The 21,160-nt window shown below is 45.2% G+C and overlaps 1 protein-coding gene across 3 annotated transcripts in view; it reads right to left on the bottom strand.

Annotated features, from left to right (window-relative positions):
* Window positions 1-3,269: 3,269 nt before the first annotated feature.
* Window positions 3,270-21,160, bottom strand: part of bmpr1ba (bone morphogenetic protein receptor, type IBa) — a 65,194-nt gene continuing 47,303 nt past the window's right edge. For 2 of the 3 annotated variants that reach the window (XM_056591788.1, XM_056591789.1), the window contains 10 exons: window positions 13,544-13,706; window positions 13,035-13,134; window positions 12,440-12,542; window positions 11,852-11,948; window positions 11,370-11,508; window positions 10,545-10,737; window positions 8,961-9,258; window positions 7,932-8,106; window positions 6,319-6,456; window positions 3,270-5,787 (listed from right to left, as the gene is read on the bottom strand). In XM_056591788.1, the coding sequence (XP_056447763.1) occupies window positions 5,662-5,787; window positions 6,319-6,456; window positions 7,932-8,106; window positions 8,961-9,258; window positions 10,545-10,737; window positions 11,370-11,508; window positions 11,852-11,948; window positions 12,440-12,542; window positions 13,035-13,134; window positions 13,544-13,706 (1,532 nt within the window). In that variant the 3' untranslated portion in view covers window positions 3,270-5,661. Of the gene's footprint in view, window positions 5,788-6,318; window positions 6,457-7,930; window positions 8,107-8,960; window positions 9,259-10,544; window positions 10,738-11,369; window positions 11,509-11,851; window positions 11,949-12,439; window positions 12,543-13,034; window positions 13,135-13,543; window positions 13,707-21,160 lie in introns of all 3 variants that reach the window. The other variant, XM_056591790.1, reaches the window with a different exon arrangement.

The following is a 21,160-nucleotide window of genomic DNA, read 5'->3' as shown; positions in this document are numbered from 1 at the left end:
CAATGTTCTCTTTTCCCTGTCCATCATTGTCCCGTTGTCCCAGGATTTGTCGAGGGGGTATGGGGGTTTGAGGGCCCCAGCCCTAAAGGTTCTGGGTTCAAACCCCTGGAGCCGCAGTGCAGTGCAATGCAAGGGGGCTTCCTCGAGCGAGATGCCCCAAGCTGACTAAAGTCATTCACAGTTCGGTGCTCTCAACTGCTTTGACTCCCTTCTTTTGACTTCCATAGGGAAATGATTGAACGTGCACGCACACACGTACAAGCACAATCGTGCACGGTGCTACAAAATGCTTATCATGGGAAACAAAAGAACAACAACACAGTTAAAAATAGAGGAATCTGAATCAGTTTCCGCTCAGAGCTACAGTGACACCTGCACGATGACACGTTTTACTGCAGCTAGTAACTCTGTCAAAAAAAAAAAGTAGAAAGTTTCTCTTATGTAAAACGCACACGTTCACGAATCAAACTTGAACACATTTTTCAGAAAATAACTCGCTTTAAAAAGATCTGCAGCTCTAACTCACGGCACTAGAGAAGAGAAACTAAAGTCTCGCACTAAACTTAAAATGAATATTTAATGATGCAAGTATTCCACCCACCTGCCCCCTCCCCTCTCCTCCTCTGCCCCCCCCCCCCCCCCCCCCCCCCCACCAGGTACCTGAACTACTTTGCCACCAAAGCCAGCCCCACGGGGGTGATCCTGGACCTGTGGGAGGCGCAGCACTTCCCCGACGGAGACCTCAACGAGCTGGCGGCCGTGCTGGAGGAGATGGGTCGCCATGACAACAGCATGCCCTCCATGATGACGGCCGATCACTGACCACGCCCCCGCACACACATTTTAAAAGAGATAAAGAAACGATGGCCGGTCACCTTGGAGGTGTTGGAACATTAAAGACAGGGGGGGGGAAAGGATATTTTTTTTTATATCTAAAGTGGGTTCCAAAGGGAACGAGGAAGATGAGGAGGATGAGGAGGAAGAGGGGGTCCATGTGTACACAAGGAGAAGGCTGTACAGAGACTTTATACTAACACGGCGGACCGAACTGTTACGCAGGGGTTCGCCAAACATTGCTCTGTGTGGTTGTGTGTGTGTATGTGTGTGTGTGTGTGTGTGTGTGCGTGCATGCGTGTCAAACAGTGTGTGTACGTGCGTACACCTGTGTGTGTGTGTGTGTGTGTGTTTGTGATCTCGCAGAGGCATGTCCAAGTCCTCTTTTTGTTTTCGCGTGGGCCTTGCATCAAGGAAAGGCAAACAGCGCCTATGGGCTGCCCACAGGAACAAACATGAAACACATCAGGCTGAAACCCATACAGTACACATCATAGCAGGTCCCTGGATTCATCCCGATCAACCCAAACATATAGGAAACAGAAACCTAGGCTGAAGAAACCGACCTTGACGTTCCCTCCTCGCACTCTCAGGAGGAAGGAGAATATTATCCAAGGAAGGCAAGGCAAGATGAGAGGACTCCCCTTTGGGTGGAGGAACCAGGATGTAACAAAATAAAAGCGGGCGATAAAGGATATGAAAATTGAAAGCGCGCAGCAGGTGACCAGCCGTAAAGAAGAGGAAGGAGGGAGGGGTCGGATAACGGAATAAAGCGTCTCGTGTGAACCCGACACCGCTGTACCGGTTCCCCCGTACAACTTGTTTTCTTTATATCGTTCCCTATAGGGAACACGGTCTATCGTGGAGTTTTTTTTTCTTTTTTTTTCGCCGTCTGTTTTTCGGTGGAGTGCGTTTTCCTGTTCTCCACGCAGCAGGTCCGAGCGACCAGGTCCTGACCCGGTCCTCAATCAGATGGACTTCTCTGTGCCGGGCAGCGGAGCGAAGCCAGACTGATGGATGTGATGTCTGTTACGTTTCCAAGGTTTCCGACAGGGAGGTCACCCGGTCTGTTTATTTCCGAGGCCCGAATCCTTTTTTTATTATTTCAGAGGCATTCAATGTGACAGTATTTTTGCGACTGTTAAGGAAGGCAAGCCTGCTCATTTCCACCGAGGGTGTTTGTATGTGTTGACCCCTGTCATGTTCTACATGGTATTCTTCTTCTGAAAAAGCTTAGGGACAAAAAAGGTGCAGACAATGTAAATATCCGCTTTCTCCAGTGAGTGGATCTTGATATGTTTTGACCTGTTTGACGTAGTGCTTCAGCTTAACACCCCATAAGAGGACTCGTAAGGGGTACACTGAAGGATGGTGGGTTGCCTAGTAACCACTCCAACTGCTATAACAAGAGTTAGAATTCTGTACCCAGTATTGTTGGATTAAAAGGATTTATTTTGTGACTTTGCGACCGCACGCAGGAAGGCAAAAGGACAAAGGGACAAACTAAGGAGGGGTAATCGTTAATTATACCTCTTAAAACAACGGTTGTGCGATGGTGAACCATAATACAGCTGGCATATTTTGATGAATGCGGGGGACTTCTGGTCTGATGTGTGTGTCTTGTTCCCTGACATTTGCCTTCAGGTTGCTTTATGTGTGGCTGTCACCTCCATGACTTTCATTGCGTTGTCACGAGCACCGTTCAGTGGCCTTGTTGGAGAATAACAGCGGTTGCATTTGGTTGTGATCAAGAAATTGTAAATACATGATTATCATTCTCATCCTAATGGCAATTGTATTAACTGCATATCATGGTTGATCGATTTTTCTTGGCTTTATATACATTGATATCATATTATGATTTGTTTGCATCCTTTTAAGTTTTGGAAATCAATGGTGTTACATATTAATGGTTGCCAATTTTATTAAGTAGACCCCTATTCTGTGTTCAAAAAAGGCCATTCATAACATGTATTATTTCATTTTTTTTATATTTAAATACGTTTATTTCATTCATTTCATCAACACCTAGAAAACAAGAGGTTTAAAATGAAGTGCACCATCCCTGATAGAAACACAGATGATTGCTATGTGACAAGAATCGCCACGAAGATCTATACGAAAATGAGTTGCAGTAACATTTCTATCACACTAGGCGGCAGTGCTGTCTCAAGAACACTCAAGGTTTAACTTACTCCCGTTGGGGTTTACAGGGAGACAGAGTGCTTTGGCTTTGAAGAATGGGAAAGAATATCAAACTGTTACATAACCTTGTTGTGGTTAACCCTTAGGTTATATAATATGTTTATGGTGGCGCAAAACATTCTAAACTTCCTGTGAGATGGACAGAAAAATGCATGAACGATCCAGAAGCTGGAGTTAACAGTGTTTTCTCCATACTGCTTTGGGATTTGTGCTGCATGTCTCGCAGCATCTAGTGTCACATTGTAGACATTGTTATGAAGGCATCTACTATTCAAAAGTCGCCATATAGAAGCAAACTGACTGGTTTGTGGAGGAGATAGGGAGCAAAATATAAAAGTACAATGTGTCAGGTGAGATAGGTAGGAGATTGAGAACTTTATTTTTGTTTACCTGATACCGCAACTGTCTAAACAGCAAGAGTGCTCCTCGATGAAATATGGGTTATGGATTGTTTTTGTTGTTTTTGCCATTTCGTTTTTAACCAAACAGACAGCTTTGAAAGGAATACAGGGGAAACATATTCAGATGTACACAAATCAGATGTATCAGTCTAGGGCCCTAGGCCTTGGGTATACATTAATCAAAATATATTTGTATTCATGCTAAGCCGACATACCCAACCAAAGTAGAGTTATCCCTGCTGAATCATTAAAGTGTTTGAGAGAGAACTGCCATTCATTCAGCTGTTATTGTTTTGTTCTTCATTTTTCAGAACCGAGCATGTCGGTCAAAATAGCTTGACAATTGTTTCACACTTTTGTCTCCACAACCTTCCTTTCTCTCCCTATCCCTCCCTACATCTCTCGCCTTCACTCTATACATGTCTCTCTCTCTCTCGCTCTCTCTCTCCCGAATATCCCGCCCATTCATCTCGCTCTTGTTTCTACACAGAGGGTCAATAAAGGGAGTGAACGGAGGCTTCATGACATGCAGCGTGCTAGGCCTCAACACAGAGATCTGGCATGAGTCGCTAAAAAGGTGGAAAGGGATGTAAAAAAAAAAAAAACTTTTCTTTTCTATACACAGTATGTACAGTTGTGTGCTGTCGTCTATATTTGGCAAATTTCGTAATACAAAAAAACAGCAGTACAAGTTATAGTTGATAGTTTGTATGGTTTCAGTATGTGTTGGATTTTTGTTATTATTTTGGTAAAGGCAGTGTCTACTATGCAAACCTGGCATTGTTTCTCATGATAGACGTGTATTTAAAGCTGTGCTTGTAAGTGCATTCTTCTCCTTTTGTTCTACTATCAGGGGTGTTTTGGTTTGTTAATGTCGGGTAGTATTGGTCCATTATAGCTAATTCTGGCACGCTTCAATCTTGCGGTTTGCCCTTCTCGCTGTCGCTCTTAATTGTTTTCTGTACAAAGTGTAAGAAAGAATTTTTAAGACAATTAATAAATTATATTTATAAGCAATACTAAGAATGAATCTGTTTTTGTGTGGTTATTGCTATAAATCTTGATGTATGCTTCTTTTTTTTTAATTCATGCACAAATTTCTTTGTCGCCTTTAAGGTCTGACCACCTTAAGGTCTGATAATCCCTTAACGTCTGAGACCCACTTAATATCTATGTCTGAGACCACCTTACACTCCCAGACCACCTTAGTCTCAGACCACCTTTGTCTAGCCCATTTTATTCTTCATATATATATATTCCTTCTAAATATCTTCTTGTGTTTCTAAGTTATAGTATTGCCTCCAGCCCAAGCATCTGTTAAGCTTTTGTTATATGAGGCATGAACAGTTAGTTGAAGCCAATTATCTAAAACATCAGTTACAGTTAACGCTGTGTTTGTCTTTAGTGGGGAACCAGACTACAACGGAAGGAATTAAAGTTAATGCGCAAAAGCCCCCATCCAGAATTGTTTTGGCAATATAAACTTTATTATTCTCATAAAATCTTAACAAGTGACAATATATAGGGAAAAAGATTTAACAATTTTTCTACTTTTTTCAACAGACATAACCAGACAAACAAAAATCTTTTTTTAAGGCCTCAACATACATGTAGCCTTCACATACGGTCAGTCAGTGTATCAAAAGCAAACGGTTTGTGAGTGAAAGAGAAACAACAAAATCAGTCCTGGGCTTTAAACACGAACAAAACCATCAGTTGTGTGACTGGGTTTTAAACGACGCACTACACTTACACATTGAGCCTTTGTACACAAATATTCAGGACCTTTTACCAACGGGTCAATCAGCTTTCACAGAAAGCACTGGTATCTTTCCACCCACAGTTAAGGTCAGTAGCCTGTTTACAAATCTCTTGGACTACATTGCCATTTAAAACTGGACCTCTGTTTTTTGTATAATTCGTTTTTTGCCAAGGCAACACTTGTAGTAGTTGGTTTTGGAGTCCCTTAAATTGGTCTCTAAAACGATACTTTTTTACGTTTCACTCCTTCCTAGACCGACAGAAATCGTACAGGACCTCGAAATGTGATATCCTCTCTTTGTTACTGATGTTTCGAAGCGTCCCCAGCTCCCTAGCCGCGTATTCCAGTTGTACTTCTGGCAGCCCGCGTGTTCTTGGGACTTGTAGTCCAGAAGGCCGGCGGGGAGGATGTGTCTGAACCCAGACGTGGTCCATTGTGGGTTGGGTGAACACAAACGCCTCACAGCTTGATGTCCTGTGACTCGGACATCTTGGCGAGCGTCTTCTTAACCCGTAGCGCTGTGAGCCGTGAGCCGGGGTTGTGGGCCCAGCACTCGGTCATCAGCTTCCCCATCTGCCGCAAACACTGGAGACAGACGGCACAGACGGCCATTGTTATGACGAAGACGCGTGTGTGTGTGTGTGTGTGTGTGTGTGTGTGTGTGTGTGTGTGTGTGTGTGTGTGTGTGTGTGTGTGTGTGTGTGTGTGTGTGTGTGTGTGTGTGTGTGTGTTGTGCATATGTGTCTGTGTGCGTGTGTGGGTGTATGCTTCTGTATGTGTGAGTGTGTGAGTGTGTGTGCAAGTGTGTGTGTGTGTGTGTGTGTGTGTGTGTGTGTGTGTGTGTGTGTGTGTGTGTTGTGCATATGTGTCTGTGTCTGTGTGCGTGTGTGTGTGTATGCTTCTGTATGTGTGAGTGTGTGTGTGTGTGTGTGTGTGTGTGTGTGTGTGTGTGTGTGTGTGAGTGTGTATATGTAAGTGTATGTGTATGCATGTGTGCGTGTGTGTGTGTGTGTGTGTGTGTGTGTGTGTGTGTGTGTGTGTGAGTGTGTATATGTATATGTAAGTGTATGTGTATGCATGTGTGCGTGTGTGGGTGTACGGATCCGCCTCTCCCACCTCATCGCTGGTCCACCTATTAGGGAAGGAGGGGCGGAGCTTCTTGAAGCAGACCACCTCCCTCATGTCCTCGTAGGAGGGGTCGGTGGGCACCAGGTCGTGATAGGGCAGCTGGTATTCCTCCAGGATGCCTAGACCAGGTAGAGTAGCAGAATACAGGTAAAGTACACCGACATTAGCATACACAGGTCGTTCAATATAGAGGATAGTGTAATGGCCCTTATTTCACCACCAGAGGTGCTGTTGATGTCCCTTAACAATTAAACGCCATTTCTGAAATCGACCCTATAGTTACATCACCCAGAAGTATGATAGATGGAAACAGCCTGCCTGGTTGATCACCATCACACCTGGTGGTAAAATAGGGGCCCTTTACATGGTTTCTACATGAATGTTTATTATGGATCACTATGTTTGAAACACTGCTTGAGCGTGATGAGTAAAGCTGGCTTTGCTTTGTCAATTAAGTCATACATGCATTAGTTGGATTTGCATTTCATTTTTTTTTCCGAAAATAACAAACTAAATAGAGAATATTACCACAACGGCATGGGCAATAAAATGTCATATTGATACCAAAATAATATATAACCTGTGAGATTGCTGTGCAAGTGAAATAATCAATGTGGACACTACTTGGTTAGAGTGAATGAAGCTAGAACACACAGCAAGTTCTGCCTGAAATATATGTCATGTTTTGGATTGAATACCACCTTGTGCATTATCAGTTGCTAGCACTATAGTAATACAGGGCCATAGCACAACTTCGGATCAACATTTGATGCCAATGTGAATTAGAGCACAGATAGAGAAGTTTTAGCAGAGGTAGGGTTAGGGGAAATCTCAGAATAAATAACTGAATACAAGGAAAACCAATGCAAAAATTGACAATAAAAACTTGATGAGACAAAAACAGGAAGATATCTTGAGAACCCATTGTATAATTTTGACACATGAACCCCTCTATTGAAAGGTCAAAGTAATTATAATTGAATTAAACCAGGCCAAACAATCACAATTGCACCATACGCCACCAGATGGCGGTGAAGAACATGAAGGCAATTGAGCTATTTCCTCTCATCCTGTTTTTGATGGTTTTTTTACTCCAGTTCGGCAGTGACTAAACCAAACATTAATTTGTTAGAAATTGATTGTAATCTCTTCATATCCAGTCTCTTTCCCCACTTATCCAACGGCACACAGCTATTTTGTCATTCATACTTCACATTTAGTCAGTCAATGTTTTTATCAGCTCAACTCAACTGAAAATACCCAAGATATGAATCCAGCAACACAATGATGATAATGGCATAATAATGTTTGGTAGTTATTGTATTGAAATAGCTATTTCTAATCATAATATCTATGTATTTTGTTTATTCTATTTGCAATTTCTATAGTCTATAGTCTATATATCTATAGTCTTTCATTTGGTCTCAACACTTTTTCTTTTCACAAACCCCCCTTTCACAGTATTCGTCAACTGCCTTTTCTCAACTCCTCAACAAATAAGCTGAACATTGTCATCATCAGCATCAGCATCAGCATCATCATCATCATCATCATCATCATCATGCAGCCAGATGGATGAAGAGCTCGTGCTTCCGGCTACCTCCAGAGAGACAGCGTCTGGCGATCTCCCACAGGATGAGTCCAAAGCTGTACATGTCGGCCATGATGTAGGACTGGAAGTGGTACCGGTTGAGGGTCTCTTCGAGCACCTCGGGGGGCATGTAGCGCTTGGTGCCCACCCGGGTGTTGGGGGGGATGTCCACCTCGTTGGTGTCACTGCAAGTGAGAAGAGGAAGTCGTTCATATGGCTGACTTCATCTGGACATTAAAGAGGATCAAGTAATCGGGTCGTCGACAGCTGAAAGAATAAAAGTGTCTGCCTAATCACTTCATGTGGAGTTATTTTATGTTAACACCTGGAGGCTTCCAGGTGTTTTTCCACTTGTACTTTTATGACAGTATTAAAACCAGCTGTTGTGTTGAGTTGACTGTGTGTGGCTGATGGCTGCTTTAGGGTCTGTTGGATTGGACGTTGGCGCTGGGTGAGGCTGCACACCTGTGGTTCATTGGACAATCAGTGCACAAAGGATAAACCCGCCAGGAACACTCGGGTCGACAAACCTTCAAACTCTGCAATTAATCGGATTTCTAAATCGTCTCCCCGTCACAGAATCCCAACAAACGCCTCGTCAGAGTGTGAAACTAGAGTTTCACGTGCGTTACAGGAGGGGGGAACCCAGTAATAAACGCAAAGCGTGACCGTCTTCCACGTTCAAATAATCAAACAAACCGTTGACAAGGGCAACCGACAACGGACTGCAGCCATAACAACGACTATCCCCATTCCCTCTGCTGTCTTCACCCAGGGCACCAATCGCCCCACCCCCCAGCCCACCCAGCGCCCCCCCCCCCCCCCCCCCCCCCCCCCCCCACCACCTCACCCACAGACCCCTGGGCCTCACCCACAAACCCCAACCACCACCCCCCCCCACCGGCTCCACCCATGACCCAATCCACCTGCCCCACCCACCGCCCACCGCCCCAACCCACCACCCAGCCCAGCGCCCACTGCCCCCCCCCCCCCCCCACCCCCCCCCCCCCCCCCCCCCAGCCATCGCCCCATCACCCACCTCATGAACTTGACGGCCAGGCCCAGGTCGGCGATGCAGCAGGTGCCGTTGCGCTTCACCAGGATGTTCTTGCTCTTCAGGTCGCGGTGGGCGATGGCGGGCTTGCCCTGCGTGCCGAAGATCTCCGTGTGCAGGTGGCACAGGCCCGAGACGGAGGAGTAGGCCAGCCGCAGCATGGCGCGGTTGTCCAGCGTGGTGGACTTGAGGTAGTCGTACAGGGAGCCGCTCTCGTGGTAGTCGGTGATCAGGTACAGCTGGGTCCACGAGCCCGTGCCCTTGATGTCCGCCGCGATGAAGCCTGCCGCCGTCAGGGGGGGGATGGAGGAAGAGGAGGGTGGTTATGGATGGAGGAAGAGGAGGGTGGTTATGGATGGAGGAAGAGGATTGTGGTTATGGATGGAGGAAGAGGAGGGTGGTTATGGATGGATGAAGAGGAGGGTGGTTATGGATGGAGGAAGAGGATTGTGGTTATGGATGGAGGAAGAGGAGGGGGGTTATGGATGGATGAAGAGGAGGGTGGTTATGGATGGAGGAAGAGGATTGTGGTTATGGATGGAGGAAGAGGAGGGTGGTTATGGATGGATGAAGAGGAGGGTGGTTATGGATGGATGAAGAGGAGGGTGGTTATGGATGGATGAAGAGGAGGGTGGTTATGGATGGAGGAAGAGGAAGGTGGTTATGGATGGAGGAAGAGGAGGGTGGTTATGGATGGAGGAAGAGGAGGGTGGTTATGGATGGATGAAGAGGAGGGTGGTTATGGATGGAGGAAGAGGAGGGGGGTTATGGATGGTGGAAGAGGAGGGGGGTTTTTGGTGGTGGAAGAGGAAGGTGGTTATGGATGATGAAGAAGAGGGTGGTTATTGGTGGTGGAAGAGGAAGGTGGTTATGGATGGATGAATAAATTGGGAATAGATTATGTTGTTATGTTGTTAAATATGTTGTTAGATATGATCTTGTTATGTTAATATGTTATTACTTTGGATTATGGGGCAATCAAAGTCAATGGGTCTTATTGAAAATGTGAAGACGTACAATTTGAACTTTATAGAATATTAGATTCAAACGTTACTTTCTCACAGTCTCTCACATAGTTTATGTGTGATATATGTGAGACAGAGAGAGAGAGAGAGAGAGAGAGAGAGAGAGAGAGAGAGAGAGAGAGAGAGAGAGAGAGAGAGAGAGAGAGAGAGAGAGAGTGTTCTCATACTCTATATCACCCTACAGCTGAGTTATAAAGAGAATTGAAAGAAGATATACTGTAGATAGAAAGAGATGGGGAGGGTTGTTCGATTTTCTGGGGGAAGTTGTAATAATATCATCTTTATTCCTGTCAATTTAATTTAAAACTGCCTGAATTCAGAGAGAGAGGGCCCCTGGGAGGGCAAAATAGTGAGCACGGGGGGAGAGAGCGCAGAGGGTGAGAAAGAATCAGAAAAGAATCAGGAGGGAGAGAGACGCAGAGTGAGGGAGAAAGACAGAACGAAGGAGAGAGCGAAAGAGATATGGGAAATACCAAAGAAGAGCTTCCAGCACCCCGACAGAAGGGGGGAGGGGGGGCATAAGGAGGGTGAAAGCTCTCCTCACCCAGGATGTTCTCGTGTCTCATGAGCACCGTCTGGTAGATCTCCGTCTCCCTGAACCAGCTGGCCTCCTCGGTGGTGAAGAACACCTTGACGGCCACCTTCTCCCCGCGCCACCGGCCCATCCACACCTCCCCGTACCGCCCCTTGCCGATCTGCTTCATCATCTGGATCTGCTTGGCGATGGTCCTCTGTACCTGCGGACGCAAAGGGGGGGGGGCAGAACGGAGGGCTTTTAGCACACGGTGGTGGGGTCAAAGCGTGGTAAAGTAAGGCGGTAGGAGGGAACGGGAGGATCTTAGCACGCGGTGGTTGGGTCAAAACGTGGTAAAGTAAGGCAGTAGGAGGGATCGGGAGGTTAGAGGTGCGCCCCGAGAGACACCTAGCCCCTGAGCTCGGCCAAGGGGTGGGTCAGCTTGAATGCATAAGGGGTTACGGGAGAATGCTGGCTTATAGACTGTAGATGTTTGATGCTGCATTTTGATAGACACATTTTGAAGGGTAAAGGCCCGTCATATATACACCAACGACCAATTGGATAGGCTCAGGATTTGCAACCACAAGCAAAGTTAGACCAACTCCTTCAGTGGGAAAAGTATATTACGGGCAGATGTTGATAATGTGAAAATGATGTGAGGAAGAAAATCCAACGCCACAGAATTCTTCAGACCAAAAGAAAAGCAAAGATTGTGGAAAGTATTTATAGCTATGCTGTGAGTAGTGCTCACAGCATCTTAGGGGCATGAAATGTTCTTGGTAATATGAATCCATGTGTGAAAAGTGAAACATCACTTGTTGCATCCTGAGGGGTGCAGTGTGCACAACTCACCAATAGAGGGAGCCCTGAGCCTGAGCCGGAGCTCTGGGACTGCTCTATGAGATCTTTGAGAGACTCTCCAGAGGGGATGTAGCTCTCGTCCTGCACCAGACCCATGCTGTTGCGTGGGCGGGACTCCTGTCGCTTGAACCTGGAGCCATGGCAACAACCACAACCCAAATTTCACTTGACTGATCTCATAAAATATTTGTGTTTTGATTACTTGGATGTTATGACGCACACATGAATCAGTGTGTTCAACTAACAGATGTGTATGTGTGTGTATGTGTATTGGTATGCGTGTGCAAGTGTGTGTGTATGTGTGAATGTGTGTGTGCGTGTGTGTGTGTGTGTGTATGTGTATGCGTGTGCAAGTGTGTGTGTGTGTGTGTGTGTGTGTGTTTGTGTGTGTGTGTATGCGTGTGCACGTGTGTGTGTGTGTGTGTGTGTGTGTGTGTGTGTGTGTGTGTGTGTGTGTGTGTGTGTAATGGTACCTGAAGTAACAGAATAGGATGAGGAGGACCAGGATGATGCTGCAGACGCTGACTGAGACCAACAGCGCCACATAGTGGACGTTACCTTCCACGTGATCTGGGAGGGAGAAAGACAGGGAAACAAACACATTGTAAGAGACATCATCCTTGGTTTCCTTTGTCACTAGAAGTATGCATCTTCTGAAGAAAATATGTATGGTTATTTTTCTCACTCCCTCCGTCTTTTTTTCTCTCACTCATGATTTTGAATTTTCTCTTTCTCTGCAACTTTATTCGCCCCCCCCCCCCCCACACACACACACACACACACACACTTCAATGGACCGTCTCCTTGCTACACTAGTGTCTTTAGGCTTCTATGAAACCCGCTCAATCCCAGCTGCCTGACCCGGGCTGGTTCCCGGGCTTCCCGCTGCCCCTCTCACACCTGCCAGACAGGTGTTTCGTACGCCCTCCTTTTTTCCCAGCGTGTTCACAGACCAGCTGAGAGACAGCCAGGGTAGACAGACAGACAGACAGACAGACAGACAGACAGACAGACAGACAGAACCATGGAAAGAGGCAGGCAAGCCGACGGTGAGGTCTTACTGGGCGTCTTCAGTGGAGGCAGGGTAGGGAACAGGTCCAGGTTGCAGAAGTCCCGGTCCGTACAGCACTCCATGGTAGTTCGCGTTCGGTGGTTCAGTGTGTCCTGTAGGATCCACATTCACATTCATTGTAATTAGAACGCCATGCATTCCATAGTTTTTTCTTGTTGTGTTGTAGTGTAGTGTAGTGTCAACCCTTGTTGAGCCTTTGTCGTTTGATATTAAAAGATCTGGCTATATTTGTATTTGTGGATTTATATTCTAGAACTTGGATGTGAGAGAATAACTCGAGACTAACTTAACACTGTAAAGAATCCACAGGCAGTGACTACAAAATACCTGCAGTAGCCCTTTTTTACCACAGAGGGTGCTGTTACGTAAGGTAGGACCTCGGGGTCCAGTTTCTATTCATTCATTCACACTTTTCCTAAAGCAGCAACTCAGAGACTCATATGAGAAAGAGAGAGAGGGAGAGCGAGAGTGAGAGAGCTTGAGCGAGAGCGAGAGCGAGAGAGAAAGAGAGGAAGAGAGGAAGAGAGGAAGATAGGAAGATAGGAAAAGAAAGCGAGAAGTGGATGAGGATCTGGTTCACTCACCCTGCACTGGAGCTCTGAGCCGGCGTGCTTCAAGCAGCCAGAAGAGAGAACGGGGCGCCCAAACTCTTCCTGCACCATGGTGAAACAGGGCCCGTCTGCCCTGTGGAGCGGGACGAAGAAAGACCTCTATTAGCAACAGTAACACAGTCGTTATCGTCAGCACACCTTCTATCATATTATTATGATCATTAGCATCACTAACCCAGGTAACAAGGACATTGAATGGAGACATTGGTAACGTTTCCCTTTTGGTCTTTCAGAGGAACTGGATGTCACCGGCCGTTCGGGACGTTGAACCAACTCTCATAATGTTTCTCATTAGTCTGGTATGTATACGTTATCAATATCATGTCAAAATTATCAATGACCATAACAGAAAGATACTTATGCCTGCAACAGGCATATGTGAGTGGGTGTGTGAGTGTGAGTGCGATTGTGTGTGTGAGTGTGAGTGTGTGTGTGCGTGAGTGAGTGTGTGTGTGCGTGTGTGAGTGTGAGGGTCTCCACACCTGCATGTGTTTTTGGGGATTTCTCCGGGGCAGTGGTGGTCACAGTAGCACCTCAGCATTTTGGTTGAGGGCAGGGCTGTGGTGGAGCTGCCCTCGGCCTCCTTCCTGCTCTTCACCTCTGCCCTGCTGGACGCCCGCAGCAACATGTTGTCAAATGCGTTGCCTAGGAGAAGAAGACAGGGTCATTAAAGTTTGGTTATTGTGTTACATTTCCACAAGCTCCTAGTTTAAAATGAACCAAGACATATGCTGATCGATAGTGATTTTTTAAATAATGTTACCAATAAAATCACGTCCTATAACTGATATTTTCTACAAATAAGAAATGCCGGCCATCCCGTAACTCTCTCTTTGTTTACAACGATCTTACTATCAACACTCCCGAAACCCATTCCACTCGGGCCGACTAAACAGCCGAGCTAGATTAGTTTCAGTCAGTTGCACAGCCTGCTATTTATTCTTAGGTCCCCTGCTTACTAATTGGGAGTGCCTCAATCTTACACACTGCGAATTTTGCCAAGATTTCTTTATCCTGTTCAATTAATTGGTTAATTATAGCTGAGGGTTACCTGGAAGTCTATTCAATTCTTTGACCATTAAGATATAACTGTAGTCCGCCTTTATTCAAAGCAACTTAGAGTGAATTGATTTATTTGTTTGTATAATGTAGTTAATGAGCAGGTAGGGAAACTAACTGAAAGTATTTTAGGGTAGGTAGAGTGTGTTAATTCTGGCTGTTCATTCAGTTCCTAACCTCCAACAGTGATCAAATGACAGCAATTAACATTCATGCTACAAAACCACCCTATGGTAACCTCCAGAACATGCTAATTGAATACCACCACTAAAAGCTGACACACCATACACAAAATGGCCCTGTTGTTGTCTGTTAGCTTAGCCCTCCCCTCTATATACCAAACAAGCCAGAACATCTAGCAAGGAGAACCACGCCACTTCGCACCACAGTAATCCTGTCACAAAAGCACACCTGTTTGTCACAGGGGGGGGGGGGGGGGGGGGGGGGGATACGGAAGAGTCTCTCTTTCTTTCAAGGCTTTCAGGGGTTTATTCATTCCGAGACGATCCTTGAGACCAGATGCTTCACAGCTGCGGATGGAAACGTCCCCCACTTGAAAAAAAACAACCGCAAGCCCCTGCCTGATTTAAAATAAACGACCAACACACCCAAGATCTCTTTCGCGCTTTTATTTATTTATCTTAATGTATCCAGTCTCTTTATTTTCTGATCCATCTGGTTAAGTTAGCATACTAGGGAAGGGTTACATCTATAGAGAGTAGACCATACTGGGTCGTAAATCACCGCTTACACATCTGAGAGACAGAGATTTGCACGGGACTTGGTAATGCATGAACCAGCTGTTCGCTTTCACTTCTTGTAAAAAAAACAACTCAAAGTTTGTTGTCTTTCTTCAAAGCCCATGCGCATGCCGAAAGGGCACAAAGAAGCGAGGATGAGTTACAGCCATGGTCCAGATGCATGAAACATCTGTAGAAACATCAGTATTGATCTCTAGATCTGGATATAAGAGATACCACAATAGAAGAGAACTTGTTTAACATTCAATACTGCTCTGTTGTCTTTGATTATCATCAAAATCCAATTGTCCTCAAAAGATGGAAGAGCTTACAGATTCACACTGGCTGTATTTCTCTCTCTCTCTCTCTCTGGACAGAGAGCAGGGGTTCCAGCGGTTGGTTTTTAAAGGGAACAGGATGTGGCTCTCAGGGTCATTATGACCTGTCAATCTCTGGCCGGTTGATGGACGGCTCCCTTGCTTTTATCTGAGAACAGCTGTCATTGACCAGAGATCAAAGGATTTACTCCAAGATACACCAACACACACACATTCACACGTGCACACAAACACATACAAACACACACCAACAAAACAAAGGCCAAAACCGAATGTAAGCTGAACACTGATTGTGAGTCACAGCTAACAGAGCTGATAAATTGAAGGGACCAATGAGATGTGTCTACTAATCAAAAGATATTATAAGACTTAGTTTTTCTCTGTTATTCTCAGTTTTTTACCCATAATGGCAAAACAAGGTTCATATTCTGCAACACGTTTAGGTGTTATAAACGTATATAACTAAATTAGCAAGCGCATATAACTTAAAATACGTTTTGCACGCAACATCTTCTTTGCGTTATTCTTATTCTTATTCTCTTGTCACAAGCTATTAAGACGGTAAATCAGGAACATGGCTTAGAATAGACCTTGCTGGCCGGGCCCAAAGAGTTGCATTAGTTTTCCTCTGGTACAGTGTCATGTTGTGTTGATAGGACGGCCAGGGCTGGGGGGGAACGGAGGGAGGGTGGGAGGGAGGGCTCTAAAGAGGTCACATTAACAATTGACTGATTGGAGAGAAAGAGAGAGAGAGGGAGAGAGAGAGAGAGAGAAAGGGAGAGAGAGAGGGAGGGAGAAGAAAGGAGGATTAACAAACGAGAAGTGACAGAGCCGCGGGGGAACTGTCGGGCAGTTTAGCGGGACACAGAGGGGACCGGGTAGAGGGCGCTGGCCTTTCCCCTCTTTCTCTCACCCTCCCTTACCCGCCTCCCCCCCCCCCCCCCCCCCGGCCTCCCCCATGATTCCCCCCAGCCACTGTTCCACTCCCTCTGGCTCTCGCACACGCCCACTTCATCCCGCTCTCGGTCACACTCACTTACTCTCTCACCTTTTGTCACTTCATCTCCCTCCCTCTCGCTTATTCCTCTTTCGCCCTCTTATCACTTCATCTCTCTATCTCTCTCACCTTCTCTCTATTCATCTCACGCTCTTTCTCTCTCACCTTCAATTATTTGGTCTCCCTCCGTTGCATTCTCTCCCTGTGCCGTCTCACCTGCCGTGCTGTCTTTGTCGCCCTTTTGCTTTCTCCACGTCGGACACTTCGTCGCCCTCTCTTTCCCGCTTTCTTTCTCACCATCGATGCTTCTCCTCACTCTTTCCTAATTTCTCCATCGAATAATCTCTCTCTATCTCTCTAACTCTAGATAGAAAGATAGATATTATAGGTAGATATCTCTACATATCTTTGCTAATATCTCTCTCTCTCTCTCTCTCTCTCTCTCTCTCTCTCTCTCTCTCTCTCTCTCCTCTCTCTCTCTCTCTCTCTCTCTCTCTCTCTCTCTCTCTCTCTCTCTCTCTCTCTCTCTCTCTCTCTCTCTCTCTCTCTCTCTCTCTACTGTATATGGCCCTCCAGCTCTCCCCTGCCCTTCTAAGCTGCAGTATACATCAAGTTTCCATGTATACGTTAATACTTCTGGTATTCACCTCCCTCCACTCTGGCATTGCTCACATAACTCCCGCTCTCATTTGTCTACTGTTATTGGTCCGTGCTTCCCAAACCTAGTTCAATGCCGACCCCCCTCCCCACCCCAGATATGAAATCACCTTTGCACCAAAATGTGCATTCACTTTTCAGATTTTAAACCTTACAGCACCCATCAGTATGTGCTGTTGGGATGTGGTGTCGGCCTTGACTCCCACACACTAACCACTAGGATGCCTAGTCAGTGTGTGAGTGTAGTATATTGCTCTATATATTATTGATAGCATGTTTCTTACTTATTAAAGTATGTCGAATATGTATCTGTTTTTCCTTCCTCTAAGTGAGCCCAGGGGGTTCCCTTAAGAGTTCAGTCATAAATCATTTGATGACATGAGATATGTCGCCATGAGAGGTGGTGTCATGAAATGTGGTTCCCTCTGAATGAAATGAAATTCATTTCATTCTTTTTTTGTGCGTGTGATCTTAAATAAAGAGCAAGATGACATACCCAGACAGCTTCTGGCATGTGGGAGAACACCTTTTCGTTAAAGTATTTGTTGTTTTCACAGCTAAGCTCATGAAGAGGTTAAACCTTGAATTGTTGTCCTCATTAAAATCACACATTCATTTTAAATAGTGTTTAGTTTTGGCAATCAAACACTTCTTTAAACACACATAGTGTGGAAACACAAAAAATGATCCATGGCAGTGGCACGTTTCATGGAATATTTCCAAATCCCCTTCAACCCATATATTCTTTAATTTGCATTTCTAAAAGATTCAAGAAAACCCTGCATGGCAACAGTGAGACACTGTTTCACACACGAGTTTCCCCTTGTGGTCAAGTGATTTGTTGACCTCCTCTCCTTTCTAAAACATTTGGACAAAAAAAAGCTTGTGTCTCTCCCAGGAATCCAGACAACCCTCCCTAATTGCTCTAATATGTTTGAAACACCTTTACTCCTCTAATACTCACTCAGGGCATGGCTGCGTCTGACGGACAAGGTATGCTAGGGCTGCAGGGAGGGGCTCAGCTATTTCAAACTGGCTGCTACAGTACTTCTTTGCCAGGCAGAGCTAGGGATCGAACAACACATGCCACATCAACTTCATCCAGTAGCCCGGGATGGGTTTTTTAAAGAAACTTTTATTCGTAAGTCAGTGGCACGAAAAAGTAAAAACAAGTGACGCTTAGTGGAATTTACTTTGAGTAATTTTGTGCTTTTGGATGTGGCAACAACATTTCAGGGTCTGAGGTTTGATTCCCACTGCGACTGGCAACTCAAAACATTGATGCAGTCGTCTTGTTGTGAGGCCCTTTGACTAGTACTGTTGCTACAAAGGCAATAGAAATGAAGCTATTCAACCATTTATTAAACAGACGATTTAATTGTTCTAATAAGTCATCTGTTAATAATAACGCGATCATTCAAACGTCTAACTTCCCAATGATACACATAAGGTCTTGGTCAACACTGCCGCCATGTTGGTGAGTGTTGTGTTTCTATGGTAGGACCACAAGGTCACTAGAAGACATTCACAATTCCTTTCAGTATGCACTAAAAAAATATTTTAGGCTGAACATAAGTGATACATAGACGATAGACTATAATTAAAAATGAATCAAAGTCATTTTAGTAATTGTGCAACAAGTACCATAACCATTTTATCTGAGTGGCTCCGTTCGATTTTTTTTAACCATCACCACTTCCACGAGTCTCACCGCAATCATAGGAAAAACAAATGCTATCACCCTTATCAACATTGTATTTTGTTAACCGTTTCAGTTTTCCTTCCAGATTGTACCATCTGTTGAGGGATTGGAGGCGAGGCGCTGGTGAATCCACTGCTGATTGTGAAAGAAGGAACGGCTCGACCCTGAGTCGCTCTTATCTGCCCGTGGAAGAGAAAAGAAGTTCCTGTTGCTATGCCGTCCACTTGCAGAAAAATGTTAATGCGTTTTCTTAGCTGAGCTTGCGATCGCATCGGCGTCGCACCTTGAGGAGTGCTATGTATTTGAGTTCGATAAAGATAAAATGTTGCTAAGGGTCAACCAAACACAGTGGGAACTGTCAGGGAACTTTCAGGGAACTGGCCGAATCTGAACATTGTACAGACACTAGTTCCTACCTCCTTTACAATGCCATTTTTGGCTTAACCTGTTGTTTTTTTAATGATCTTAATTCACGGAAAATCCTCGCTTTTCATTTTCACTTTCAATTCCCACACATGGTGTCTTGGTGATGTTAGATTTGATTGCTCTCATTCACAGTTAAATAAACCAAACTAGCCAAGACGCACAAGTCCAGTATAAAATTATAATCACACAAGTTTGAAAAATGTATGGATGACAAGAGATACACAGCAACATGATCTTTCTGATCATCCTCATAGTCCTTCTTAAGATACAATGTCGTCCCTACTGTATGGAACTCTGCTGATGTAAGGTCGATGGCAGAGTATGGGGGCCACTGTCAACACCCAATTAACAAGATGGGGCCACAAAAGGCCCCCCAAGCTAAAACCACACTTTTCAACAGCTACTTTGTACGAACTTCCCGAGCTTTCATCAACAAAAAAAGACGGAAATAATGGGGAATCAAGTCATTGAGAGGCTGGGATACTACAGACCACGAGAGAGAGAAAAAGAGAGAGAGAGCGAGCGAGAAGGATATATATTGAGTCGTGACATAGGGAGAGATAACAGACGCTGTGAAAGAAAGAGACATACACCAAAAAAAAACAACTAGCGAGACAGCGGAGGAGAAAAAGTATTCATTACTCATCCCGGTCGTGTCAAACATGGCCTACCAGCAAAGCCCTTTCACCGGTCCCTTGTAAACACTTCCCGCCTCCCCCCTCCACTTAAGACACACTCGTCTGACAACATTTCCCCCTCTCCCTCAGTTCACTACCTCCCCATTCCGCTCCAAGTAGCTGTTCATCTTGCTGCTGTTTGACAGTGGCGTCTTCACAGCCGTGCAGATGTATGGAACGGAAGGTGAAAGCTTTTTCCTGTCGCCCTCGCCCTCTTCTTCTTCTCTTTTGTTTTCTTTTTTCTTTTTTCTCTACACCTCTTCTGCCTATTTCAGGCCCGTTACCCGTCCGTTTTGAGGCGGTTGTTGGGCCCTTCCTACAGACAGAGGAATGTCTTCAAATACTCCACAACGCTAACACTGGGATCGGGAAGGTGCCGGGAGGGGCCCCACAGAGCTCTTAGAAAGCTGCTCCCAGCCTCATTAACCCAGGTACAGCCAACTGTCAAAACCACCTTCACAAATACCACGTGTTGTTTTGCTCTTTTCACATTTTTCAACGGCCGTTAACCATAATTCAAGCTCAAAAATTAGTTACATGTTTTGGATGTTTTATCAACTATCAAATACCAGAATCACGTTGTCACGGTTGGAAAACATTCTGGAAGCATATATCAAGTGCGTTTACGCACTTTAGATAGCATAGCTTGCCCTGACAAGAGACCGAGGCAACCACCACCTACATTTAGAGGATATAAAGGCGCTTAATGCAAAATCAACCTGGTGGGGGTGTAACATAAACTGACAAATAATGATGAAAACTGCACATTATTGTGACATTTGGACAACAGAAATCCTACTGTTTAACAACCACTCTGTATTAAAAAAAAATACTTAGGTTACCCAATAACAATAATACTGTTCAAACAAGGGCAAGGACAGATTTACCAAAACTGAAAGAAATCTTCACATTTCTTTACAATTCAGCCAAACCAAAAGCAATGAAGTGAACTAGAGGGTGTTGACAGGGTGTGAGAATCTGCTGGTGCTACTCACATCACAGTAGACAGATGTCCGCTGCAAAAAAGGCCACAAGCCCACGGTCACGCAAATGTACTGTACAGTATGTGTGTTGCACACATGTGCGCCCTGTCATGTGTATGTGCGTGCTCACAAAGTGGCGATATAAGAAGTTAAACGAGCACGTGAACACCATGACTTTTGCAATCTTTTGGGTCTTTTAGCACAGACAGTTGTATCCAAATGGACTTACAGGGTTTAAAGATTCCGACAGAAAGACTGCTGAAGTTTGGGTAGAACCGAGAAACTTTCCGCTGGGGGTCAACCACTGGACTCCCTTTGCCCTCACCTCCTCTGTTATTTTCAGAGGAGTATTAATATTTGGTGGCACTTTACCCAAAGTCATAGGCCTTTAATACTGTGCTCATGAGAGAACCAGGTTACACCGGGGACACCCTGGCTGCTAATCCTGCGTCTCAATAGACGTCCAGTGTTAACCCAGTGGGAGTAGAGAGTTTGGGACAAGCCTGTCCACGCACATGAC

This window comes from Gadus chalcogrammus, chromosome 6 (genome assembly GCF_026213295.1).
Source record: "Gadus chalcogrammus isolate NIFS_2021 chromosome 6, NIFS_Gcha_1.0, whole genome shotgun sequence".
NCBI classification, from domain to species: Eukaryota; Metazoa; Chordata; class Actinopteri; order Gadiformes; family Gadidae; genus Gadus; species Gadus chalcogrammus.
Note: the sequence above shows the minus strand (reverse complement) of the source record. Positions and strands in the feature narration are given on the sequence as shown.